Here is a 27746-nt window from a genome sequence, read left to right on the forward strand (position 1 = left end):
TAAAACATCCCGGGTTGGAAAGTGTTTGTGTAGAAGCCCATAAGTATTAAGTATTTGCTGTGTTTACCAGGCTTAGCTCTCTGTAAGGAATATGGAATAATGTCAAACACCTCATGTTCTCAAGAAGCTTGAATTTTAAAATAAAAAACAAAGGAGAAATATAAATATTAAAAATAAAAAAAGAAGAAACTTGAGTTTTAGGGGCAAAATCAGGCAGGCAGGCAGAGAGGTTAGGGGTGTTCAGGCAGGCAGGCGAGCGGGATCGGGCCTAAACCTGCAGTCGGACATCCCCCGAAAGGTCCCGGATTGCAAGAGGGTGCAGGCTGGAGTGAGCCCAGCCCCCATGCACGAATTTCATGCACTGGGCCTCTAGTTAGATTATAATCCCCTCTTTTCCTTACTTAAAGAAGGTAAGCTATGCGCGTTCAGAGTGCATGTGATCTGAGCATCACCGGTGTGCGTGTGCCTGTGTGTGTGCACATGCACGCGTGTGCAGGTCTGAATGCTCCAGCTTACAGCAGGGGCTGGGCCCTAGCAGGGCTGAGACCCACCAGGCTCCCCCACCCCTTTCCTGCTTAATGGAGAAATTCCAACCTTCATGGTGACCACCGAGGCTGTTCCCCCGCTTTGCTCAAATCATGGCTGTTTCTTCCTCTGCCTGTGACCTTCAGGGCTGGTTTACCAGCCCTGTTCAATGAGCCATCCCTGTAACAGTCACAGGCATTGAAATCCTAACACCTGGCCCTCCGGACAGCAGCTATTCCTGAAATCCACAGCCACCCTCTGGGATAGAAGGAGAGCTCCGCCCCTCCCCCCCCTTTCCCCTTCTTTCCTCTGCTCAGTGCAGACCTCCCTCTACTCCCACAGGCTTCCTCCCCCTGCATACCACCCCGCCAGCCAGGCTTTCTCCACGGTGGCACCATGGACATTTAGACGTTAATTCTTTGTTGAGGGGGTGTCTTGTGTATCGAAGGACATTTAGAAGCATCCCTGCCCTCTACCTACTAGATGCCAGGAGCACTACCCTGCCCTCAGGTGTGGCTATCGAAAAAATGTCTCCAAGAATTGTCAACTGTCTCCTGGGGAAATGGTCCTCAGTTAAGAATCATTGTTTCCAACCAGCCACCAGCCCCTTCATCTCCATCAGGAAGTTTAAGATAATAACGACCTCTAACATTTATAAGTCTTCACTCTAATATATATACTAATCCTATATAAAAGGCTAATCTGCAAATTGACCGGATGGCGGAACGACTGGTGGCTATGACGCACACTGACCACCAGGGGGCAGACTCTCAATGCAGGAGCTGCCCCCTGGTGGTCAGTGCGGTCCCACAGCGGGAGCACTGCTCAGCCAGAAGCCGGGACTCATGGCTGGTGAGTGCAGCGGTGGTGGCGGGAGCCTCTCCAGCCTCCGCAGCAGCGCTAAGGATGTCCAACTGCGACTGCCAGCTTAGGCTGAGCGGTACGAAGCCATCATTGGACATCCCCCGAGGGGTCCCGGACTGTGAGAGGGTGCAGGCCGGGCTGAGGGACTGCCCCCGAGTGCACCAGGCCTCTAGTATTTATATAATATACATTAATCATTGCAAGCTTCCTGTGAGACATGGGTACTGTCATTTCTTCCCTGCACCTCAAGGCTCAGAGAGGTTAAGTAAGTTGTCCAAGGCCACACAGCTATCAAGTGGTAGAGCTGGCCGATGACTCCGGTCTGTGCTCTTAGCCACTGGGCTCTGGAGGGACATCTGGGGGCAGTCACCTTACCAGCGAGTCTGTGCTGGGAGTGACCCCAGCTTAACCTATCGGAATGGGGGAGGCACGATGACATTGACTCCCAAATGCCCAGGCTTATAGTCTCAAGCTGTTCATTAGGGCGATGACCTATTGCAAACCACAATCTCTCCAGCCCCAAGCATTTCTGGAAGTCTCCAGGGGCAGCGGGCATCTTAAACGTGCCCATGAGGAAGTCCAGCCTGCTTTCCGGGCTGCAGTGGGGTTCCTGCCAACTGCCCAGACACGTTGGGATTTAGAGGCTAGGGCATGAGGTGATGATCAGCCACTAAGATCACACTGTAAGCTGGGCGGGGGCTTTGGAAAAGCACCGACTGGATTTCCGGAAGCCGTGACTCCGCGAAGCCTTGCCGAGCTGCCCGGGCTCCTTCCAGGCCTGACGTTGTTCTCGGCCCCTCCAGTTCTGGGTGGGACAGAGGCTGTGTGGGTGGAGGTGTGGCCGCCACTGCGTTCAGGCAGGTCCCCGAAGGGCCTGGGCTCCTCCACCAGGAGAGGACGCCTCCCTCACAGGGTGGCCGTGCACGTGCCCGGGGCCCAGGGGGGCTGGTAAACCAGGCGTCTGCCCACCCTTCCCACCCCAGATGTCAGGACCCCTGCTCCACCCCCTGCATGCCCAGCGCGGCCCCACATCCAGACCCTGGCCCTCCCCACCAGAGCAAGCCAGGGCCTTGCCGGAGTGCCAGGCCTGGCCGACACCTGTGCCATGCCACGCCACTGGCTGCTTTGGATTCCCCGAGGAGCAAGGCCGAGGTGGAAGCCGGAGCCTGAGAGCAGCCAGATGCCCTTCAGCGCAGCTGCCTCCCGGGTGCCAAATGGGTGACAGCTGGGTATCTGGAGCAGCGCCTTCGCTCTCCGGGCGCCCAGTCTCCAGAGTGGCTGGGCCCGGGACTGCATTTCCGAGGGAGGCCTCTGCCTTCTTCTCCCCCTGCCCCCGGCTCTGTCTGATGGCGAGGGGCTCCCGGCAGGATGCGCAGCATCCCCATGGCCGGTGGCTGATCCCCGGGAAGGAGGGTGGGTCTTGCGTGAGAGAGGACCTTCCCACAGCTCTGCTCTCAACGTGTCTATGTTCATGCAAAGCCTGCTCCCAGCAGCTAATGCGGGCATGTGGGCCACTCAGGGTGTAGCTTTGCTCTCATGTCCCTAAGGGTGACTCAGGTGTGGTAAGATCAAGCCACAGAGGGGCCAAGTGAGCCTGCCGGCCCCCAGAGCCAGCAGTCAGCCCAGGCCACTGGACGCCTGACCTGCCTGACCCACAGGAGGTGCCGCCTCTGCTCTATGGCCCCTGGAGGGGGTGGGTGGGCAGGAAGTGGTCCTACGGATGTGTGTCTCCCGAGTGCTGGGCCCTGTGTGGACTGTTGGAATCCTGGGGTCTCATGGAACCCCTTAACAGCCATGGGAGAGATGTCACTCCCCCATCTCAGAGGATGAAACGGAGATTCAGGGGGGCAGGGCTATGGCCAGGGTTCGCCACAAGCAGGGCACGACTGGGGTTATCTGACGGCAGTGCCCGTGCTGGGAGCAGGACGAGGTGGTGCTAACTGATGCTTGTGGGTGGCAGCTCCCAGCAAGGAAGATGTCGTCTGTACGCGCTGGTCCCCAGCACCTCCCCACCAGGCCCAGGACACCTCCATGGGCAAGACCCTAGTTGGAGAAACTCGGGGCTCACAGACAGACAGTGCCTGGGGCGGGATATCTCAGCGCTGCCAGTCAAGGATGGTTGGAGATTCCCACGAGGGGGTGTGGCATTTAGAGCATGAGACTGAGATGTTGGCTGAGGCTCGGCGATGTCCTTCTGTCCGGCTGCTCCGTCCTGGCCACTCTTGTCTGAAGCGTCAGTCACGAGCCAGGAAGGGCCCGGCCAGCTGCAAAGAGCCCAGGTCCCACGGTGGAATTTGCACCTTGGATCTGCTAATGAGGATGGAAACCCTGATAAGATCCACTGTTCCCCCCTTTCCAGGCGTGTGGGGTGTTAAGAGAATGGGGCCAGGGTCAGGGAGCCTTGGCCAGTCCCCAGGGGCCCTGGTGGTGACCCCTCATCCCAGTGGTGTGACCCCACACCTAGGGTGTCATAAGGCATGAGACTGGCCTGCCTCTCCCACCAGAGGGTGAAGGCCACCCCTCACTCTGCTCTCTGGATACGGAAACATTCTCCTCTCTCTGGAATTTGCCATGGCCCCTGAGCTGGGAGGGTGAGCGGGTGGTTTCTGAATGTTCCAGAGGAAAGACGATGTCAGTTGACCACACCCCAAAAGGCACAGGGCCCATTTTAAAGAAAGGAAGGGGGATGGGGCCTTTGACTGCCCTCCCCACCCCCACCATCCACCGTCTGTCCTTCCCCCACACTGCCAGCGTGAGGATCAGTATTTTGTCTGTTCCCCTTCATCTCTTGAGACCAAAATAAACTGATATCAAGAGGCAGCCAAGGATGGGGGCCAGGATGCCAAGGCTGCAGGCCGGCTTATTTTAGCAGGTGATATTCCGTTTCTGGGTCACAAAGGTCCCGGCACTTGGCACTGACCCCCATGCCAGCTCCCTCCACCCCACTCCGCCCCCTGTCACTGGAAAAGGTGTCACTGTCATGAGGAAAATGTGCAGGGTCTGGCTCCCTTTCTGGGCCTACTAGGTGTGGGGCTCAGCGAACTGCCTCCCAGCGCATGCGCAGAAACACACACACACACACACACACACACACAGGCACACACACACACACCGTTATTCGTAGGAATTCATATGAAATTAAACCTGAAGGGAAGCCTGGTGTGTGTGTGTGTGTGTGTGTGTGTGTGTGTGTGTGTGGGGCCAGGAGCCAAGCTGAGGCTGGCAATCAGGGCCACAGCCCTCCCAACTCAGACCCAGGATCTGTGTGGCTTGAATGTGAACACATCCATCCAACAGATAGTTAATGAGCACCTACTATGTGCCAGGCACTGTTGTAGGTACTGAGAGACAGCAGTGCACAGATGGGAGACACAGGCAATAAGCTCATGACAAGTAAATATGTAACAGGTAAAGGGGCTAGAGAGGTGGGGGGGTGGGGAAGGTTCCATTAGGACTGGGAGAGAGATCCCTCCTGGGGCCACGTGCGAATCCTGGGGGCTTTCCCTTGGGGGTCACATCGTTCTTCTTGCTCCCTAGCAGGTCGACCAGTTGTTTGGTTTCTGCCTCTGCACCAACCTCTCATTTACCCTTGTCTGTCCCCCTAAAAACCCTCCCTAGAGGCCTGTTCCACGGGACTACCTCCGGGGCCAGTACAAAGTTGGGGACCCCGGAAAGGCCCCAGAGATCACTGAGGCCAGGGCTTCTCAGGTGCTCGACGTAATTTGTCATCCGGGACATGTCATTAGGGAGCTACCACTGATGTCCCCCAGGATGGACAATAGGAGAAAAGATGGAAGACACCAAGTGTTGGTGGGACATGGAGCACCTGGAACTCTTACACGTGGCTGATGGGCATGTAAGTTTATGGTAACGTTGGAAAATGCCCAGCAGTTTAACTAAAGTTGAGCAAACCTGTCCTATGCCCCAGCAAGGCCTGTCTCAGGTGTTTACCCAACAGAAGACATGTACTGAATGTTCGCAATTGCCCAAACTGGGAACTACCCAAATGCCCACCAACAGTAGAATAAATGACGTGGAATACGACTCAGCAATGAGAAGGAGCACTCCATAGCTACTTGGAACAGTACGCATGAATGTCACAATGTGCTGTCGAATGAAAGGAGACACAGGTACAGTTCCATTCATATGAAGTTCGGAACAACCTGTGTTGCTCAGAGCCACCACCCTGGCAGGAAGTGCTGGGTCGTGGGGTAGAGACGAGGGCAGGAGCTATAGGGAGGGTACTGTGGTGCTGGTAATATTTTGTTAGAGTTAGATGCTGGGCATGCTCAGTCTGTGAAAACGGATTGAGCTGTACGCATAGATATGTGCACTTTTCTGTGGGTGAGGGTATATTTTCTGTCAATAAAAAGTTTTAAATAGTCAGTATTGTTCAGGCCTTGACTCCAGATGAATGAAGTCAGAATCTCTGGGTAGAGGCAGGTGTTTTAATATACAGTCAGGGCTGGGAACCGCCAAATTCGCCCAACCTGTTCACTGTGGAGGTGAGTAACCTGTGATGTCAACCGAGGGGCCAGCCTATCCTAGCTAAAGGCTCCGTGGACCTGCGCCTGCAGCATCAAGCCTCCCAGCTGGGCGAGGTAAGGGCCAAGGAAAAGCATTTAGTCACCAACTTGTATTTGTATCTTGTGGGGCCCCTTGTCCTGCCCCAACATTTTTGGATTTCCCGTTACGTAGGGGACAGAGTTGCAGAGAAAGCATTGGTTTTGTGTCACCATCACTTGTACATTGTGGGCTATGGATACACTCCCCAACCTCTCTGAGCCTCAGTTTCCTTATCTGTGAAATGGGGTGATGATAGCACTTGCTGGGAAGGCTGTGAAGGCAGCAGGACGGTGTTGTCACTTACTAGTCACAGTGTGCCTGGCCAGCCCCCACCTCTGCTGTCCACCCCCAGCTCACTCTGTGTTCCCTGTGATCCTTCGCCCACAATATGGGCTCTTGGTTTGCAGAAGCTGAGTCCAGGCACAAATCAACAGGATTGGGAGAGTGGGTTTCCCCAGTTCTTTCGATTTTAAGAGGTTTGTCTGGACTGGGAGGGAGAGGCAAGGCAGAGGACCACCTCCCGAAGGCCAAATCTGGGGAGGCGTCTGTGACAGAGAGCAGAGGGACCTGTGTCCTGCCTCCAGCGGGGAGCGCATAGAAGCAGCAGGACCCCGGGGATGCAGTCCAGGGAGCCCTAGAACTTCTTACTGCCGAGGAAAATCCCCAAACGGCAAAGAGAATCGAACAGACCCTCTCCGCCCTTCTCTCCTACCCCCACCATGATACAGGATCTGAGAGGGGCTGAGCTAGAGTTAACCCTGAGGGGCAGCCCAGCCACAATGGCCAGAGGGACTGGCCCAGCTGGAGACACACAGTCCAGCAGGTGCCAGAGTAGCTGGGAGACAGCCTGGGACAGATCCTGTCCTCAGCACCAGGTCAGACCCCCAGAACCTTGGCCTGACGCCAGGGAACCATGTATTCACTGAGATTTATTTCCAGGTGGAATATTCCACGTGAGTGTAAAGGCATCCTGAATTCTCCTGAGTTTGAGTTAATAAGAAATCATTTAAGTCGACGAGAAACCATAAATCCAGTCTCCTGTCATAAATCCCATATCCTCCAAGGGGAACGGGCCTTCGGAATGGAAATTGTTTGCCATGGAGAGGAATGGACCAAGTGTATATTTCAGCCCATCCACTCCGCGGCCTGAGATCTGGATGCGTATGTGGTCGTGTAAGCACCTGAAACGCCCGTGCACGCTCCTGGGTGCTCGATGCACAGGGCTGTGTGTGGCCTTTGCCTCCGGACACTGACAGGAGGCGCCCTTTGCTCCCTTGCCTGGGGGAAGGGCCCCGTCTGCTGTGTGCCTCTGCCCAGGGCTGGCCCACCTGCTGGTTGGTTCGTTTATTCCCCTGTCCTTTGTGGATCCAGCCTCATTGCACAGCAGCCAGTGGCTGCAACCCTGGCACCTGCAAATGTCAGCCTCCGCTGTTTGCTGCGCCCCGGCGAGTTCTGCAGAGGCCGTTTACACTGAACCCCTTCATCCTTGTCCCCCTCTCCCCGCTCTCTCATTCAGCCCATCTTCCTTCCTGCCTCCCTCCATTCCCCTTTTTCTAAGTAGCTCCCAGCCTCCCTTCTCTCTCTTCTCCACCCTCCCTGTCTCTCCTCCTTCCTTTTATTTTGCTTCCCTCCCTCTCTCCTTTCCCATTCGCCTCCCTCTCCCCCACTCTCCTTCTCCCCCTCTCTTTCTTTCAATTCATGCTTTTTCTTATTCCTTTTTCTCTTTCTTTTACTTTATTTTTTCTCCCCCCCTTTCATATCTTAAATGGTCACAATTTCTCTCTGCCTTGGTCTTCATGTTTTTTTATAATTTTCTTTCCTTCTCTACATTCATTCCTTACCCTCTCTCATTTCCACCCTCTTCCCTTTCCTCTCTTCTATCATCTCTCTTCATGTTTCCTCTTTTTCTCCTTCCTCCTTCGTCTTCTCACCTCTCCCTCCCTGTCCCTCTCCCTTGCTCTTGTCTCTTTATCTCCCAGTTCTCTCTCCATTCTCTTTTCCTGCCTGTCCGTCTCTTACCCTCTGCTTCTCTCTCCCCTCTCGCTCCCTCCGGGGTAGTTCCAGAAACATACCCATATATGGCCTCCATGCCAAGGATCACAAATGATGACGTCACGTGAGGGCCAACGCTTGGAGATGCGCTCCCAAGCGAAGCCCGCAGCTGATGCGCCCTGGAGGAGCTGAAGGCAGGACCACAGCCTCCGCCGTGCAATCTCCAAACAGGAAATCTGAGCTCCATAACATCTTATAGTTTGGCTTGCATCACTGGTCATGCGGTGGGCCCGAAATAAACTCCCTGCTTCAAAGGACAGCGTTTCAGAGCGGCCAGGCGGAGCAGCCAGACGCTCAGGGCCAGGGCAGAAGGAACACGCAGGGAGCATGTGCTGAACTCAGACACTCTCAGGAAAATCCTTGCATCCCCCCTGAACGGCCCCTGAGGCAGAGCCTAGCAGGTAATGCGTGCTTTCCACGCTCCAATGCAGACCGCGAGCGAGGGTGTTTGGCTGGCCACGCTGCTTTCTTGCGTCTCCCTCTTCTCTCTCCTGCTTTCTTGGGTGATGGAGCATGCCGGTGACTTTCATTTCAGATCTGGGGGACGGAGGAGCAGCCGTCTGCATGTACTCATCCATCCTTGTGAGGACTCTCGCTCAGAATGCCCGTCTGCGGTGCACTTCTAAAAATGGAAATGCAAAAGGAGTTATCAATGATGCTATTGTTGCTTCGCAGGCCTTGGGCAATGTGTGTCAGACAAATGACTCTCAGAAGTGCTTTTATTTCGGGTGAATAGATATGTTCATGCATGGGGGCATCAATTTCATGGAGTGTCTATGTGTGCCCGGTATTGTGGGGCAATAGCAGCCAGGGTGCCAGGATGCTGGGCCTGCAATGGCCTGGGGTTTAGGAGAGGAAATAGAATTTGGAAACAAAAACTAGGGCTCAAGATAAAGAATGAGAAATATTATGTGGGAATGCAGAGACGCAGGAATTCTGTGCGCGCGTGTGTGTATGTGTGTGTGTATGTGTGTGTGTGCATGTGAGCATGTGTGTGTGTGTGTGTGTGTATACGTGTGAGCGTGTGTGTGAGCATGAGGACACATGCAACGAGGACGTGGTCTTTGAAAGGACGGTCGGGATGGCATCAGACAGAGGGGTGGAGAGAGGGACTGCAGGTGGAGGGACCGCTTGGCAAAGGCAGACAAGTCAAGGTGGGTCTGGGCTCTGTGGACTGTGCAGTGTGGCTACGGCAAAGGGCCGTGGAGGTCAGAAGTCGAGGTGAGGCTGGCGGGGGGGGGGGGGGTGGGGGGGGCTGGAGGCAGATGCAGATCCCACCAGGTCAGTCAAGAAGATGGAACAGCCCAGCCGGTGTGGCTCAGTGGTTGAGTGTCGACCCATGAACCACTCACCGGTTCAGTTTCCAGTCAGGGCACATGCCCAGGTTGCGGGCTGGATCCCCAGTGGAAGGCATACAGGAGGCAGCCGACCAATGGTGTTTCTGTCATTGATGTTTCTATCTCTCCCTTCCTCCAAAAATCAATAAAAACATATTTTAAAAAAGAAGATGGAACACATTCTAATTGTTTCCAAGCAGAGGAGGAGCAGGCAGGATCTGACTTCAGAAAGTCAAGGGAATGGACTGGAATGAGGAGGCAGGGAGGGGCGACTGAGGGTGGACAGGTAGATGATGGAGACCTGAGGCTGGGTAGGGGCCGAGCCCCTCCCTTCCCCCCTGCAGGGGCAGAGAGTAGCTCAATGAAGGGAAAGCTCAGCTCATGCATGAGGTTGGGACCGGAGGAGTTCACAGGGCTTCCGGCAGAGCCAGCTGGGCCAGCACACCGGCCACAGCCCTGACCTTTGCCATCAGCGGCCTGGGCAGAGCGCAGCGAGGCTGCCAGGGGCAGATGCGCCAATCACTTCCAAAACAGTCGATGGGTCCCGACAGCTGGTGGCAGGCCTGTTTACAGCACCCCCTCCTTGAGGAGCTGGCAGAGGCCTCCACCTGGCACCACTCTAGTTTGCATCATCCATTCTTGCACAAACAGAATTTGATTCCCAGCGTCAACACCTCCGAGCTGTCTGGCTTTATGCAAGACCCTTAACCTCTCGGAACCTCAGTTTCCACATCTGGAAAATGGGAGTGACAATCACCTCTGACTCATGGTGCCATGAGTGCCTCGTGGGGAGGAGGTCTCCTCTTCCTCCTCCCTCCATATGAGCCACCCCTGGAGACCTCACAGTGGATAAAACACAATGAACTCCCGTGAGCACTCGCCGGGCACTTGCTGTGAGCCAGGCACTGAGCCCAGTGCTTGTGGCCATTTTTCTCATTGACTCTTCTCAAGGGCATTATGAGTGAGAGGTGATTGTCACTCCCATTTTCCAGATGTGGAAACTGAGGTTCCGAGAGGTTAAGGGTCTTGCATAAAGCCAGACAGCTAGGAGGTGTTGACGCTGGGAATCAAATCCTGGCCTCTTGGTCTATGAGCCTCCAGTGCCCACCTTCAACGCTACGGCCTCCTGCAGCTGCCCGGGGGACTGACACAGCAGTAAGGGGACCCGTCCCTGGCACAGGCAGGGGTCATCAGATGCCTGTATATCAAGGACAGGCCAGACTCAAGAGAGCCCTTCCCAAAGGAGGCACAGAAATCTCCTTTCACTGCCGAGCTGCAGGGGGCAGGCTGCCTGGAGGAGGCAGCTGTCACAGGACAGGTTTGTACTGTGACTTTTCATCCTTAGCACCTGCTCTTGGACTAATGCCCAGGAACATAATGAAGTTGTGAAGAGCCTTGTGGTTGAGGGGAATGTTTGGGGGGTTGGTGGTGGTGACGTGAAAGTGAAGTGGCTCCTTACCTGCCTGCACTTTCTAAAGAAGAGGACACGAAAGAGAAGGGAAGCAGAGAGAGGAGAAGGAAAAGATCTAAATAAAGGCAGGAAGGGGGTGGGGACAGAAAGGAGAAAGATCTCAGATGACTTTGCTGTGATCTCCATTAAAAGATTTGCAGCCGGCCCTTCGGTTGGGCCCCAGGGTAGGGAGTGGGGAGGGGGCTTGGGGGGCACCCCTACCTGCCCGCCCCCCTGAGCCTTCCAACTCTGCCTGCAGTCTGGGATTGGAGCTTCCAGAACCGTCTGCTGCCCAGGGGCCTAGGTGAGGGGCCATGTTCTCCTGGTGCCCAGAACAGGGCTGGGCAAGCTGCCCTTGGGCTGTGGAGGGGCGGGGGCAGAGCTGTTGGAAGCTCAGGCTGGACTGGCAAGCCCCGCCCCGCCTCACTCCCATCCGGGCCGTTGGCACAGATGGCAGAGCCTGGCGTCCCCTGAGCCCTGGGCAGAAGCTGGGCCAGGGGCCTGCAATCCTGTGTGCAGACCTGCATGTGGCCGGACCCCATTGATGGGCCTGGTGCCCCAGGAGGACAGGAGGTGGGCCAGGGGAGGCGCGGGAGGGGCAGCTGTGCTGGGCCAGACCCTGCAGGGCCAGGAGGGGAGAGAAGTGTCCTCCGCTTGGGAAGCGAAGGCGAAGGTGACTCAGGGACCTGGAGAGTCAACAGCTTGGGTCCCAAAGAAATAAAATGGAAAGCTGACATTCTTTGAGGCTTTTCATAGCTGGTACTCATGGCACCTCCATTTCAGATGGAGTCTTAGATCGATGCCACCCTCCCCACCCCCCAATGGGCACAGAGTGTCTGGGGGCATGGGAGTGGGAGCTGAGCCAGCTTTGACAGGTTGAAATCACTGGCCATCACCTCCCACCTGGTGACCTTGGGCAGGTCATGCCCCTTCTCTGGGCCTCAGCTTCCCGCCCCCGCCCCCAGCCTCCAGGGAGAAGAGCCTGTGTGTGGGGTCAGCTGAGGCCTGCAGCCCTGAGCAGATTCCCTGGTAACATCAGCAACCCTGGCCCAAGCCCGGAGGCCTAAGGTCCTGGCGCCCGGGGAGCCAGAGCTTTAACCAGCATCAAAGTCTGGGATTAGTGATGCTGGGAGGAGCTCTTAGCATCTTTAGAGCCTGGACAATAGGCTTAAACTCCCAGCAGCTGCAAAGCCCTGGACACCAGCAGCGAGGCCTGCCAGCACCGCCCCTGGCAAAGGCCCACCTGCGGCTTTGACCGGCCCCTGTGTGTGGGTCAAACGAGGTGGCCTGGATTCCACTCTCCCAAGGCCGGCTCATCCCTTAGCCAGGGCAGAAACTTCCAGAGTAACTAACCCCTGGCCACTGCCCAATTCTCATTGTCAGAGGGTCCGATGAAAAGAGGGGCAGGCAGGCCTGACTCCGTCCACGCTGCCCCTCACAGTCTGGGCCTCAGTCTCCCCATCTGGCCAATGGGAAGAATCTTACCCCCATGCCCACCCCAGGGAACCGAGAAGGTCAAGTGGTGCATTTCATGAACGTGGCCAGAAACAGTGCAGGGACCCACACGCACCTGCTGTATTTGTGGTTTGGGTTTGAAAGCAATGGGACCAGGAAGGGGAGAGAGCTCGTGAATGGTTACTCCCAGGAGCCCTCCAGCTAGAAGTGCTTCCTCAGAGTTCGCAGGACCCTTCTGGAGAGGGGAGGCGCAGCAGATCAGAAAGATAAGCTTCGTTATAAACTCACTGGGCATTTCCAGGGATAGGGCTGAGGACCCTGGGGGGCCAAGGAACCGCCCAGGCCAGTGCCCACTTCCTCAGGTACCCCAGGCGAGCCCAAGCTGCCAGTTAGGACTGCCTTTGAGTAAGGGCCGTGTGATGGTTGGAAGACCTTGAAACTTTGGGGAGAGGCAGATAGATAGATAGATGGATGGATGATAGATAATTTTATATAAACTGCGCTTCAGAAGTTTCCCGACTCTGTAGGGAGACAGGCCCATAGCAGGCAGTTAGAGCAGCAGAATGTGAGTGGTGCCCCTGGGGCATCTCAGGATGCCTCAGCCATCAAATCAGGAGGGCTTCCTGGTGGAGGAGACGCATGAACTGCATCTGGAAGGATGACTGGCCAGGTGACAAGGCAGAGAAGGAAAGGAAAGGGAAGGGAAGGGAAGGGAAGGTCAGGGAAGGGAAGGAAAGGGAGATGAGCAGTGATATTGGCTCCATCTATAAACAGCCTAAGGATGGGAAGGGTGGCTTAGATCAGCCTGTGTGCCGTCGACTTGCAGGAGTGATCCAGACTCACACTCCTGACCCAAGTGCCTGGCTGAGGGGGAGCTCGGGTCCTGGAGGATGGCTGCCAGTCCCTTCTTGCCCCCGCCCTCCCAGCCATGTTCCATACCTCCCCCAATTTTTTTATAAGACACTCAGGGAGCCACTCTTCCCATTGCAACCCTCAAACCGTCACAGAGTCCCACCTCCCCTGGTGCCAGGCCCCACTACCAGTTCCCTGGCTGTCAGCGAGCCTGGATTTGTGGGGAGGGGAAGGAACTGGGGGCAGGAAGGACCACTTTTTCAAACGCTGTTATTGAATCTTCACCACAGCTCTGCAGGGCCCATGTTTCTATGCCCATTTCACAGATGTAGAGACTGAGGCCCGGCATAAAAGAGCACTGTTCTGAGTGCTTTCCGGCGTTAACTTGGGGAAGCCTGTCACAGCCACTGTTACCCCCATTTTGCAGAAGCCACCTGGGACAGGTGGGGCTCTCCTGAAGCCGTTGTTTGGGATTCTCTGAAGGAGGCAAAAGAGGTGGCCCCAGTTTTGCTTGCTGCAAGCTGGCTGTGGACTGGCCACCCTTGAGCACCGCTCCCTCTGCAGGCCTTAAAGGGGCAAAGCCCACTGCACTCCCGCTTTCCCTGGGAAAGGCTATTTTTTGTTCCAACTGGCTGTCCAGGGGGTCCCTTGAGACGGCTGGCCTCTCTCCAGGACGCAGGCCTGGAACTTGGCCCAGCCCCAGGCAGAGGCCCCAGAAATCAAGCTGAGCAGCGTGCAGACGAGGGGAAACTGAGGCCACAAGAGGAGGCAGGCAGGACCTCTGACCCAGCCCCACCCTCACCCCGCCATGACATAGGTACTCTCATTGTGCCCATTGTACAGACGGAGAAACTAAGGTTCTAAGATGTCACAGGGCTAATCGACGGTAAGGCTGTGATTCGAACCCGGCCACGCTGACCCCACAGGCGACTTCAGAACTGCCCGCCCTGCTCTCGGGTGAGGCCCCATCCCTGGCAGACATCCCAGCCTGCAATTGCATAGGCCCGGTGACGGGGAGTCCCCTCCTGAAGGGCCCGGCACCACGTGAGGCCCAGCACTCAGCCTGAGCACACGGAGCCCTCCTGATTCTCCCACAAACCCTATAACAACAGCATTTACTAGTGTCTCCATTCTGTGCATCAGGATTCTGTAGGTGAGGAACTTACCCAAGGATCCTCCCAAACGGAGGATCTGAGAGGAAAGCAAGCGCTGGCCAAGCCCTCCGAGGGGTGGGGGAGTTCGCCTCTCAAAGGCAGAGCCCTCGCCCTCACGCCCCTTCAAGGGCGGCCCCACCTCGTCCATCTGTATGGGCACAGGTGTAGGCCAGATGGTCGGCTGGATGAGGTGGCAACATTGCCTCCGCCTGCTCAGATCCCATGTGTGTGTCCTCCCCTTCCCTCCCCTTCCCTGAACCTTAATTGCCTCATCTGTAAAATGGGAGCATCAAGTCTCCTGGAAGGAGTGGAGGTGTTGCAGAACTAGTCCCAGTTAATTCAACAAAAAGCACTCTTTCCTTCTAGGGCTGCTGTCGGGGCAATGCCATGAAATAATTGACAAATGGAAAAGATCTGAATACCTTCCGAGACACGGGGTAGGGTCTGGCAAGTCTGGAATTGTCTGCAGGGGATTGGCTGCTCCAGGTGACCATCACCTGCTGCCTTCACCTCCCCGAGCAGTGGTTCTCAACCTTGGCTGCACATTAGAATCACCTGGGAGTCTTTTTAAAATCCTGATTTCTGGGCCCCATCCTCTGGAAATTGTTTCTTTGTTCCTAATGTTATGGCTCACCCCCATAACAAAGAAACAGAATTTCCAGAGGATGAGGCCCAGAAATCAGGATTTTATAAAGAGTCCCAGGTGATTCTAATGTGCAGCCAAGGTTGAGAACCACTGTCCCAGAGCATCTGGTGAGGGAAAGGCACACAGCTGAGTGCTGTCCATATGCCTATGATCAGCCCAAATCGGCCAACGACCGCCTTGGGGTGAGGGCCTGGAGGGTCCCCATCAAATGCTTGCTTTCACCCAGAGCCACAAGAAGGCTGCAAACAAAGCACCCCCACTAATCATTCATTCTCATCTGCACACAGGCTGATCTAAGCCGCCCAGGCTGGGCTACTCAGCTTCAGGTGCAGGCCCTGCCGCTCAGCTCACTCCGGGCTCCTCTGTGCAGGCTGGGCTCAGGCTGCCCCAGGTGTGTTCACTCCGGGGCCCAGCGCAGGGCAGTGCCTCCAGGGGGAGCTCTTCTCCCGGCGATGGCAGAAGAGCAGGCTCCACAGCACAAGTGGCTGCTTTATCACGTCCACCAGCATCCACTGGCCAGAGCCAGTTCATGGCCAAGCCCAGTCTCGATGGGGAGAGGAGAGGGGATACTCTGCCTCCAGGGAGAGGGGCGAGCATTTGCCAAGCAAACCAAATTATAGCACGAGTATTTTGGATAGTTTTAAAAAGACCTCATGTGATTCTAATGTTCAGCCAGGGCTCAGAACCACTGACCTACGGTCACGCTGCTTGTCAGCCAGTCAAAACGAAAATCAGGCTTAATTAATTTTACTTTATTTCCTAAAAGCAGTTTGACTCAACCAGTGTTCCTTTTTCCTTGAGGCATGTGTGGGTTTGTTTGTGTGTTGTTGTTTTGAAAGAGAGTCCCTGGAATTAACATGACAATTTTTTTTAAACAATTGATTTTAATTAGCTCACGAGGTTTTAAGTAACAGGCCTATGTAGGAGCCCTAGCACGCAGTGCCGAGAAATGGAACAATGCCGGGAGAAGATGTTGTTGGGTAATTGGAAGGAAGGAATGTGAGCGCTGTTGTGAACACTCCGTGAGGACAGGGATTTTTGCTGGTTGGCATCATTGTTGTAGCACCAATGCTTAGACGAGTGCCTGACACAGAGTCAGTGCTCAATAAGTAATCCCTCATTAATGGTGCGTGCATTCACAGCGAGAGGCTGTCTGGAATGGAAGACTGAATGGTGGGTGAGTGGATGGTTGGTGAGATAGATGTATAATTGGATGGATGGGAGGAGGGATGGAAAATGGATGGGTAGGTGGACAGACAGAATGATCAGAGGGTGGATAATGGAGGGATGGGTGGGTGTTGGATGACTGGATGGATAGGTAGATGAGTATGTGGATAGGAGCATAAATGGTTGGGTGGCTAGATGGATAAATGGATGGATTAAGTGGACAGATGGGAGGGTGGATGGATAAATGAGTGGTTGGATGGACAGATGGGTGCATGGGGGGATGCACACAAGGACAGATGGGTGGCTGGTTCATAGATTCGTGGATGCCAGAAGATAGCAGAGACTTCCCAGTGGGTAAACATAGATGTTTTGCAAAATTGTTAGCGACCAGGATGTTTTGGTCTCCTCTCAGGGTTTTCTGATTGGCTGTTTCCTCCTCCCCACCAAGTGTCTCCTCTGGAGACCGGGGTGAGAGGTGCAAGCGATGGCCACGGAGATCAGCGCTCCGGGCACACAGCGTGCCATTGGGAACGAGGAGTACAGCCTGTACAGCAGCCTGAGCGAGGAGGAGCTGGTCCAGATGGCCATTGAGCAGAGTCTGGCTGACAAGACCCGGGGCCCAACCACTACTGAGGCCTCCCTGTCCGCACGTGCCAACCGCCAGCCTGCCCATTTCTACCCATGGACCAGGTAAGCCCGGAGAGGTCACCTGGGCCGTTCATAAGGTGCCGATCCCAAGTGCTACTGATCCAAATCCAAAATGATTTACATTTATTAACTGAACTTCCTGAGCTCTGACAGCGCCAGGGGCTGGGTGAGGTGCTATATGCACTTTGCCTCATTTAACCCTCTTAGGAACCTTCTAGGAGGCTCTGTGCTAGATTCCCATTTTACAGATGAAGAAACCGAAGCTCAAGGCAGAGTAACTAGTCTCAGACCACACAGCGAGGAGATGGTGTTGCAGAGCCTGGGCTGTGGCCGGGCCTTGCACTGCTGACTGCATGTTTGAACGCAGTGGATGGATACCCTAGTCTGCCCAGAGCTCCCAACCCCATCTCTGCAGTCTCCCTGGGAAAATGTGTCTGAGAAGCAAATGATGTCTTCCCAGTAAGGTGATCCTGCCCCCTAGCTCTGGCACCTCTATCTTAGCATGACCCCATCCTCCCAGCAGCAGGACCGGCTAGCGCAGCACCATGCCACCCCAACAGAGGTTTGAGACAGGCCACAGTTGCAATTCCACATACACCATGTTTTTGTGGTTTTAAAATATATATATATTTTTTATTGATTTCAGAGAGGAAGGGAGAGGGAGAGAGAGATAGGAACATCAATGATGAGAGAGCATCATTGATCGGCTGCCTCCTGCACGCCCCACACTGGGTGCCCTGACCGGGAATTGAGCCGTGACCTCCTGGTTCATAGGTCGATGCTCAACCACTGAGCCACGCCAGCTGGACCCCACATGCACCATTTTGAATGTCCCAAGAGCCACATTACAAAGTAGAGAGAAACAGGTGAAATTAACTTATGCCTAAAATGTTATCATTTCCACGTCATCAATATAAAAAAAATCACAAAAAAAGATGTGTACATTCTTGTTTTCTCATATTAAGTCTTTGGAATCTGGTGTCTTTTGCACTCACCATGCATCTCGACTCAGACTCCCCACATGAGCAGTGGCGGCCGTAAGGACACCGTCGTGGTGGTGGTGGTGGTGGTGGTGGGGAACATGATTAAGCACTGGACCTTAGATGCTTTTAGAAAAGAAATACACACATTTAAAAGATGCCCTGCTCACCAGGAGTCCAAGTCGAGTGTGTGTTGGGAAGTGGGTGACGGGGATGGGAGTGGCTGCTGCAACTGTGTCATCTTGGGCCTGGGCCTCAGATCTCATTGTCTCCAGCAGCTAGCTGACTCCCTATGTGGCCCTGAGCAAGTCACCTCACCTTTCTGAAACACAGTCCCCTTTTCCAGTTATAATAGCAACAATAATAAACACACTTTTCCCGTGTCCAGCCCCAGCTGATAGGGAGGAAGGTAGGTGATGGTGCGACGTTGGCCCTGGCCCAGGCTGGACCATCTCTGCGAGGCAGGCTGGCCAAAGGCCCGGGAGGCCTATCACCAGGGAGTCCCTCCTAAAGGGGAAGGCAGGCAGCCTCCTTGGGCAGCTGGGAGGCTCCAGGTTATGGAGCTGCCCCTGAGGACATGCCATCTGGGGACTCAACCTGAGAAACAGAAGCCCAGAGCCAAGGACTCATGGTGACCTGTGCTCCAGGCTGCTCTGGTTTCTGTCCCGGCCAGTTCGTTCAGCGTAAGCCAGACCACAGCTTCCTCTTTCTCAGGAGGGATCAGAGAGCAGAGCAGCCTCCCTCCCACGGAGCCTTCAGCACAAGCCAGCATCCCGGGCCTCGCAGCCTTCTCCCAGCGCGGGAGCCCCACCCGGGAGTCCTGCGCCCAGACTCTGGCCTCCTCCTTCCTCTAGTGGAGAAGGAAGTAGAGACACACCATGAGGCCAGTGTAAACACTTACTCAGCCTCCTGAGAAAAAAAAAACACTCAGAGAGAAGTAAAATGACTTATCCAAAGTCATGTGACCCTCACTGTCGATCCAGGTACAGGTAATGTAGGGGAGAAGAATTCAGCCCTGCATCTTGTCACTCTCCCCCCACAAAAAATTTTTTTTAATTGAAATTATTGGGGTGACATTAGTTAATAAAATTGTGTGCGTTTCAGGTGTATAATTCTGTAATACATCATCCTTATATTGTATCATGTGTTCACCACCCCGATTCAAGTGTGTTTCCATCACCATTTATGCCCCTTTGCCCTCCCTACCTCCCTCCGCCCCCTTGCCCTCTGGTAATCACCGTACTGTGGTCTGTGTCTGAGTTTTTTCTTTGCTAATCATCTTCCTTGGCCCTCCGAGGGCTCCCTGAAAGGCGGGTCTGACTTCCCATCCCATGGAGGAGAAGTAGGGTTCGTGCACTGCTGGCCAGAGAGGAACAGAACAGGGGGCGCCCCCAAGGTTACTAGGGTGGACCAGCCAGAGTGGGACCAGGAAGCTGGGTCTTCAGTCTTTGAACTTCTGCATTTTATTTAAGGTTGCATTTCTGAGAAGACAAACAAGGAAAGCATGAAGCAGGAACTTGCTTGGGCTGATGTGTACGCACTGTGAACAACTCGAATCAGTCCATCCACACTCACGGTGCACTTCTGAGGTGCCAGCTTCCTGGCACCTGGATGTGGATCAGGCCTGGTCCCTGCCCTGTCCAAGCTTGAAGTCTAATGCGTATAAAAGGCACAGAAGTACCTAATGACCCAACAGGAAAGGTGTAGCAAAGTGGCTTGTCTCGGTTTCCGAGGGACACAGAAAGGGTCTTTTCACTTAGTCAAGGAGGTGGGCTTTGCAGGATGAATAGGAGTTCACCAAGCAGGGTAGAGGAAGCAGACTTCTTTGAGCCTCAGTTTCCTCATCTGCAAAAGGGGGCTAATTGCATCTCCTTCACAAAGTGGACTCGAGGATGAAATGAGATGCTTTGGGCCATGTACCTAGCACAAGGCTTGGCATATAGCAAGCGCTCAACCAATCTCAGCTATGTGTGTGTGGGAAGGCAGACATGGCAGCTGGAATTCCTGTTCTCTATGATTCCTCTCTGGCCAGCCCAGAAAGGATGGCATGGTCAATGAGTGAGGGAGAAACAGAATTCTCACGGGAGGTAGGCTGATCCCAAAGACCTGTGGGAATGGTGGTGGCAATGCCGTGTGAGTCCCTCCTCTCTGTACCCGAGAGGGCAGGGCTGGGTCTCCAGGAATCTGAGGTGTTGGCATGCAGCCACCCAACACTGCGATTACCGTATGGGGTAGTACCCCTCCAAAGGCTTCGGTTTGTTTTGGTTCATTCATTTAAGTTTATCAAGTGCCTACTGTGTGCTAGGCGCTGTACTCATGACACCTGTGCTTGACATAGGATGGGTATGAGGACCAGATGAGAGTACAGATATAGGGTCTGGGCACAGTGGTGGGCAAGGGCAGACTCTTGAATTTGTGAGCTTCCTCCCTTTAAGATGCCTGCATGCCTCCTGCGTTCAGCCAGGTCCTGCCCAAGGTCACCCCTCTCCTGGGGCAGCTAGGCTTCTCATTCACCGAGAAGCCAGTGGGCATCACAGTGTGGGGCCTGTAGGAGGCAGCCGATCAATGGTTCTCTCTCTCATCAAGGCATCACAGTTCCTCCCCAAGGCGGAAGCCAGGACGGGGCAGTGGGGAGCTGGTGATGGTGCTGCACTCCTGACCCCCGCGCTGCCCGCCCACGCGAAGGACAGGCCCCTACCTGGGCCTCTTCTAGGGCATGACCTGCGCCCACATCCCGCCAGGTTCCTCTCACGTCCGATGAGTCAGCCCGTGGTTTTCCCCTGCGCTGGGCCTGGGAAGGAAGTGGGGCTACAGCCTCAGCAGAGAGAGCACGAACCCAGTCAGGGCCCGGCTCCCCCTCCAGCCGAGTTGAGACTCAGTAGCTCAGAGCACTCGCCCTGCCTGCCCCTAACACCCAGCGAACCACAATGTCAGGGCTCCCAGCACAAGTCCTCCTGCCCCCTTTTCAGCTCCTCCCCTGCGGCTCTGTGGTTGTGTATGCGTGTCCTTGTCTCACGTCCCGCTGGCCCCCGAACATCCTGAGGATCAACGAAAAGAAGAGCCCTGGCCCAGCTGGTGTGGCTCAGTGGTTGAGCCCGGAGGTCACTGTTCGATTCCCGGTCAGGGCACATGCCCGGGTTGCAGGCTCGATCCCCAGTGTGGGGGGCGTGCAGGAGGCAGCCAATCAATGGTTCTCTCTCATCATTGATGTTTCTATCTCTCTCTCCCTCTTCCTTCCTCTCTGATGTCAATACAAACATACATTAAAAAAAGAAGCGCCATATTGGTCTGCATCCCAGGTGCTGGTACAGGGCGTGAGCGAGCAGGAACTGAGAGGTTCTTGCTGAACTAATTCCGTTTGCCCGTTTCCTCCTCTGTGAAGTGAGAGCACTACACCCCCGGCCTCCATCCTGGTGGCGGGAGCGTGGCCATGAGGCACAATCCCAGGGGCTGTCAGCACGCCGACTCACTGCCGCCCACTGGCCGCACAGTCTCACGGTTGCTGGCGCTGTTATTATGCCACCAGAGAGAGGGTCTCGTCCTGGGGTGGGGTCCGGGGCCTGACCGGTGCTTACCACCTTGCTGAACACGTTCCAGCTCTGGGAGGGAAAATGTTTGGTCTGTTCCCGCTGACCAGCCTGGGCTGGATCTTCACGCGGTGTTTTGTTCTTGCTTCACTGATGCTCGGATGCTCTGAACAGCAGAGGGAAATGCTAGACTTGGAGAACCTTGATGCGTTTCTGTCGTTAACAGCACAGGGTAACGTGCCTTGGAGCTTAGTAACCTGTGATAAAATTCAAGTGATATTTACAAAATGGGAGACCACACGTGGGCCGATGTTGAGGGCGGCTGGGACCCCTGGATCCTGTGGAGACCGAAGCCTGCCCAGCGCTCTCCCCCTGCCAGGGCCAGGAGCAAGTGCAGATAATCGCGCTGAGCCCGGGGTTTCAGGGCCAGTGGGTTGGTCTCTCATCTGTTTGACACGCGGACTTTCCACACGAGTTCATTTCAGCAAAGACTCCACGGCTACGACAGCAGCGAGGAGCCCCTGGCCCAGTCCTACCTCCTCATTTTTTAAAAAATTGATTTCAGAGAGGAAGGGAGAGGAAGAGAGAGAAAGAAACATCAATGATGAGAAAGAATCATTGATGGGCTGCCTCCTGCACGCCCCACACTGGAAATCAAGCCCACAACCTGGGCATGTGTCCTGATCGGGAATCAAACCTTGACCTCTGGTTCATAGGCTGACGCTCAACCACTGAGCCAGGCCGGCTGGGTCCTACCTCCTCATTTTGCAAAGGAGGAAACTGAGGCACAAAGAGGGGCAGGGCCTTGTTCAAAGCTGCAGGGCCTGTCGGGCGGCCTTAGAGCTGGAGAGGACTCAGAGGCGGGGGAGGTGGTGTCAGCGCTCTGCTCCCTCAGCAGCTGCAGCTGTGTGTGTGTGTGTGGTGGGGGGGTGGTAGGGGGGAGTGGGTAGCCCCCCACCTGGCAGAGTCCCAGTTTCCTCGTCTATAAAAGGCTGTGACATTGGCACCCACCCCCAGCGTTAACGAATGAGGAGTGGGTACCCAGGAGAAAGGAGGTGGTGACAAGTAGAAGGGAGGGAAGGAGGTGACGGTGGTATCAGGGATGAGGATGAGGAAGGGGTGACCTGGAGCCCCCTGAGATGGGCTGGAGCAGTGGAATCAGGGGTCCTTCTCTCTCTGCCCACTCACCCCTCCCACGGTGTCCTGGCCTCGCTGAGGTACTCACAGAGTCTGTAGAGCCTGGCTTGTCCTGGAAGTGTGGGTCCTACTCAGGGTCAAGTTTCTAGCACCTCCATGCCCCACAGGGTGCTGGTCACTGACAACAATGTCCTCCCCAATCCCATAGGGCACCCCCTAGAGGGGTGCCCCCGGTCCCAGGGCTGACCTGTTGGAAGGAGGGCCAGCATGGGCCACGTGTCCCATTCCCACCACAACCCCAGCCAACCCGATTCCTGGAGTGGCCACCGCACTTCCTTTCACCCCTCCCATCTTCAGAATAGCCAGGTGGGGTGGGGAAACTGAGGCTCCGAAAGGCAAAACAATGTTAAAATGAACGGTGGACACGACGGAGCACCCCTGTGCGTGGCCCTCTGCTAAGCACTTCCCACCGTCCACTCACGGAGACCCCAGCCCTGAGACTAAGGCCCGGCGAGGCTCACCCTGCCCGAGGTCACGTGGCCAGAAGGTGCCAGAGCCTGAGTTTGAACCCACATTGTTCCGACTCCACGCCCTGACCCCTAGGACCTTCCTCCGCATCCTTTTGCTAAAACCTTTATTTATTTTAAAATATTTTTTATTGATTTCAGAGAGGTAGGGAGAGGGAGAGAGATATAGAAACATCAATGATGTGAGAGAATCATTGATCGGCTGCCAACTGGGGATCAAGCCCGCAACCCAGGCACACGCCCCGACTGGGAATCGAACCGTGACCTCCTGGTTCATAGGTCGATGCTCAACCACTGAGCCCCCCCCCCCCCCCCCCCCCAGCCGGGCTGCTGACACCTTTCTACTATACGTTCCCAACCCTGGGACGCAGGCCTCGCTAACGAGGAGCCAGCGAGGTGGGGTGGGGACAAAGACCAGCCTGGTTTCAGCTCCGCGCCCCTGCCCCTTCCCCCATGAAGCTCTTGTCCATCGCGGTGAGGACGGGGCCTGGCCAGCCCTGAGGCTGAGACCCTTTCATCCCGGGACCTGCCGCTGACAGTCTCACATCCTCCCGGGTGAAGAATGTCACCTTGTTTCATATCTGCCTCCTGTGTGGTTGGCTGGGGAAGGGGACCGCAGGAGTGGGGTGAGGTTAACCTCATTGTTGTCTTATATGGTCATTTAAATCTCCCAGGGCTTCCTCCAAGGGCCAAAAATAATCCGAGACACAGCAGCTGTGTCCAGCACAGAGCGGACCGGGCCATCTGCTTTGGTTCAGAGCCCTGCGTCTGTCTGTCAGTCTCTCCCCCTCAAGCTCCCTCTGTCCTCGGACCTGCCTCTGGCCATGACCTGCTTCTCATATGCAGAGTATTTTTCCCTCTTTCACTCCTGCCCTGCACCCTCCAGGTCCACGGCGCCTCCCGAGAGCAGCTCGGCCCACTTGGGCCTGTTCCAGGGGGTCATGCAGAAATACAACCGCAACAAGGCCTCCCAGCTGGCGTAAGTGACCCCGGGCCTGCCCCTGAGACCATCCAGGCTCCTCTCCCAACTGGGGATGGTGGGGAGAGGGGTGGGAAGCCTGCCCCCAGGCCCCAGGCGGGGGGGGGGGCACTCTGGGGGAGACCTCCCAGGCACACCCCTCCCTAGGGTGTCCCCCTGAGACCCAGTGCTCTGCTGAGCTGGGCTTGGTGGTTACAGACTCGGCCCTCAAGCGATGGCCAGGCTGTGACTGATGGATGTGAATGAGCCCTGTGTGCTGGGGGGCTGTGGGCTCTGAATCTGGGGACCCAGCAGGAGAGCCGGCCCTAGAACCTCTGAAGCCCAGAGGGGTTCGGAGGAGCCGGAGCTGATAAGTCAGCCACACCCTCTGTCTCAGTTTCCCCCACCCCTTGTCATCCCTGCGGGGGGCAGGGTTTGTTTCGCTTTGTTGCCTTTATTTGTTAAGTGCCAGGCACTAAAATCCAGAAATAATCGAGTTACCGATTCGATTACAGGAGGATGTGTTAGCCCGGCACCAGGGTGCTGGGCTAGGTGTGTCCGTGGGAAATAGCTCTGTACTGTTTGCTTCTCTCTCCCCATATGGACCCCAGAAGCAGCTAAAAGCAAAAGAAGGGCCATCGCTGGCACCCTGTCCGCTTGCCCCGCTGTGCTGGGGAGAGGGGAGGAGGCCATGGCCGATGTGTCGCTCCTCCTCCCCAGCCCATTGTGAGCCCCGACTTCCGCGGTGCCGCAGGTGGGGTTTTGACTGTGGAGGAGACCCGGGTTCTGGTCTCAGCGCTGCTGCGGTTTCCTGTGACTGCCCGGGAGTCCCGGAGTCGCTGTGAGGTTAGAGGACAGAGCGGCCTCCACGGTCCTGTTCAGGTCCTTAGTTTCTGAGGGCCTGACACCCCAGCGGCCACTCCCACCCTCGGGGCGGGACTTTGGCTGGGCTCACAGAGAAGCCATCCTGGGCTCCAGGGGGAGGACACCAGGCTGGTGGCGCCCCGAGAGTGTTCTCACTATGCCGCCCCCCCCCCCCCCCCCGCCCCGCCCAAGGCCACAAGAACAGCCGGCCGCCTCTTTCCACTTCAGCCGGGGCCCCCAGGAGACCTTCCAGGGAGACGGGACACATACCCCTCTGGGGCTGCTCTGGCCGCTCATCAGAGGAACTCGTCAGGGCGGCAGTGATGGCGTTGATGGGGATTCCAGGGCTTATCTGGTCAGTTACCCATCATCCTTGCTGGGTCTGTCACTTAACTGGCATCTAAGCTCCCAAGCTATTAATAACCGAGAGGCTGAGAGTCAGGGGGAAGTTCACTCAGGCTGGAGGAAGCAGTGGGAGGGTGGAGGGGCTGGCCTTGGAGACCCTGAGGGCCTATCGCAGCCTCGGACAGGGGTGGGGCCCTGTCACTTCTCCACCTGGGAAGTGGGGCCGCGTCTGTAGAATGTTCTCCAGGAGGAGATCTGGGAGTCATAGGCATCATGGGTCTTCACTGACTCTCCAAGGATGGGGGGAGGGAGCTCTGAATGCATGTCTGATGAATGGATGAATGGATGAATGAATGAATGAATGAATGAAGTCACTTTAATGAGCCAAGCAAAGAAGTTATCATTTGTATTAGCTCTGGATTCTTTTTGACATTCAGAGTTTTAAATATATTGATTAATCAGATTGATTAATCCTTCTAGAACTTAAATCTTTCAGCTGCTAAAAGTTCTGGGGTGAGGATAAGGGTCAGGGGCAAGAAGAGGGTTGCTGAGAGCAGAGTCCCCCTCGTAGGGTCTGTGCCTTCGTCTCAGAGCTGCTCAAGGCGCAATCGGCCCCAGAGGTGAAGGTGCTGGGTCAGTGTGGGAGCCCTGCGCTCAGGGAAGGGGGTGAAGTGTCGCTAACACCGCCCGCAGGGTCAGTCTTCCATCCCTTTGGAGGCCGGCACTGTACACTCCAATCCTCTCAGTGGACGTGGTCTTGGTGTAACACCAGAGGCAGCCACTAACAGCCACAGGGACAGGGGGGTCCCCTAATGCTCTTCCAGCCACCAATGAGCCTTGTCTAAAAGGGACCCCGTGTCCAGCTGTGGAAGTGGAGGAGCTTGCCATGTCTCAGCCGTTTCTAGCAGTCTCCCTACGTGGCGGGCGTTTGGAGATTAAAGCTGCGAAAACGCCCAGGATGCTCACAGGGGGAGTGAACTTGGCGAGGCTTGATCCGGACCCACGCCCACCTTTGTAGGCCAGTGTGTCCTCCAGATGCCCCAGGGAGGCCATTGCCACAAATGTTTTGAGCAAGATGTAAATAAAATTCCCCAAGAAACAAGCAAAACTCTGATTTAAAAAAAAAAAGGCTATCTTTTTGGAAACAGAAGGGATGAAGGTGTGAAATAATTGTTGGGGTTCCCAGGTTCTGAATTCTTCCTTTTTTTCCTTCTCTCTCTCCCTCCATCCTTCCTTCTTCCCTTCCTTCCTTCTTTCCTTCCTTCCTTCCTTCCTTCCTTCCTTCCTTCCTTCCTTCCTTCTTCCTCTTTCTTTCATTCTTTTTTTCTTTCTTTCAGCACATATTTATTTAGCACCTATTATGGGCCAGCCACTGATTTGTCCCTGGGAATTAAATCATGAGAAATAAAGAAAGACACAGTTATCATCTTCTTGGAGCTCATAGTCCGGTGGGGGAGACACACAATGGTCAAACAATCATTCAAAAACATGTGAAGGCCAGTGGTTCTATGAGGGCTATGACTGGAGGCAGGGAGAGGCTGACCTGGCCAGGCAGGCCGAGGAAGCGGTGGTGGAGCTGAGGTCTGGAGGGGCCAAGGTCAGGGCCAAGGTCAGGGCCGAGGTCGGGGCCGAGCTCCCAGGGCATCCCTGTGGGTTAGGAAGGATTATTCTCCTTGTTGCCAAGGACGCTGGCTACAGAGGGTGGAGCACCTGTCCAGACCAGCAGGGACAAGCAGGGCAGATGACCCCACAGCTTGCACCGCTCCTGGCCACCAGCAGGCCCTGCTTTCCCCCTGGGAGAGAGGCCCCCTGGCCCAGCCTGTGCCCCCCTGTGTTCTGAGGAGGCCCCACCCCTCATTCTCACAGGCCCGTGGACCCGGTGCTAAAGGCCATCAAGGAAGACGATGAAGAGGCCTTGAAGGCCATGATGAAGGCAGGGAGGAACCTCGCCGAGGCCAACAAGGAGGGCTGGCTGCCGCTGCACGAGGCGGCGTACTACGGCCAGCTGAGCTGCCTGAAGGCCCTGCACCGAGGTGAGGCCGCCACGCTGGGTGCCGCCGGTCCTGGGAGTGGGGCTCAGGGCGAGGGCTCCTCCTCCGACAGCTCTGTGCTCTTTGCCCCACAGCCTGGGTGACAGGGCACGGCCAGGTTCACTCCTGAGTTAAAGTCTCCAAGTTGGGGGAGGGAAAATGACTTGTCCCCAAACGCAACGACCTCCTCTCACCCACCAACCTCTCCGGACCTCCCAGGACAGGAAAGCCTAATTCCTAGAAAAGGAAGGAGTCGGGGTTGGCTTTGGGGACAGCTACTGCCAGCTTGTTCTAGAATGTTCCAGAGGCTGATTTGGTGTGGAAAATACTGCAGCTGTGCCTGTGCCTTCCAAGGCCGTCCCCCACAGCTGTGGGACCCTGGGCGAATCGTGTCTCCTCTCTGAGCCTCGGCTCCCCCCCAAGCCAGATGTGGGTGGGGAACACCTCCTGCAGCACAGGCCCCAGACAGCCCACCGTACTCCAGGGCAGAAACAGCTGCATGAGACCGAGCTTCCAGCAGTGGCCCCTGGGACTGTAAGGGAAGGTCAGGGTCATTCGAGGAAGGAGGAGGTTCAACCAGGGAAGGCTTCCCAGAGGAGGTGTCATCTGAGCTGGATGCATATGACCAGGAAGCTGAAACAGCCCTGTGAAAACTACTGAAT

The 27746-nt window shown here is 55.7% G+C and overlaps 1 protein-coding gene across 3 annotated transcripts in view; it reads left to right on the plus strand.

The window, feature by feature from the left end:
* The first annotated feature begins 8121 nt into the window (after positions 1-8121).
* Positions 8122-27746, plus strand: part of LOC139010187 (ankyrin repeat and SOCS box protein 2) — a 33339-nt gene continuing 13714 nt past the window's right edge. Inside the window, exons 1-4 of one of the 3 annotated variants that reach the window (XM_070414342.1) lie at positions 8122-8408; positions 16481-16758; positions 23774-23866; positions 26921-27087. In XM_070414342.1, coding sequence (XP_070270443.1) covers positions 16553-16758; positions 23774-23866; positions 26921-27087 — 466 coding nt within the window. In that variant the 5' untranslated portion in view covers positions 8122-8408; positions 16481-16552. Of the gene's footprint in view, positions 8409-8455; positions 8736-16480; positions 16759-23773; positions 23867-26920; positions 27088-27746 lie in introns of those variants that run through there. The other 2 variants (XM_070414359.1, XM_070414351.1) reach the window with 2 other exon arrangements.

Source organism: Myotis yumanensis, unplaced genomic scaffold (assembly GCF_028538775.1).
Source record: "Myotis yumanensis isolate MYYU_CA2020_CCGP unplaced genomic scaffold, mMyoYum1.0.hap1 SCAF_1, whole genome shotgun sequence".
NCBI lineage: Eukaryota > Metazoa > Chordata > Mammalia > Chiroptera > Vespertilionidae > Myotis > Myotis yumanensis.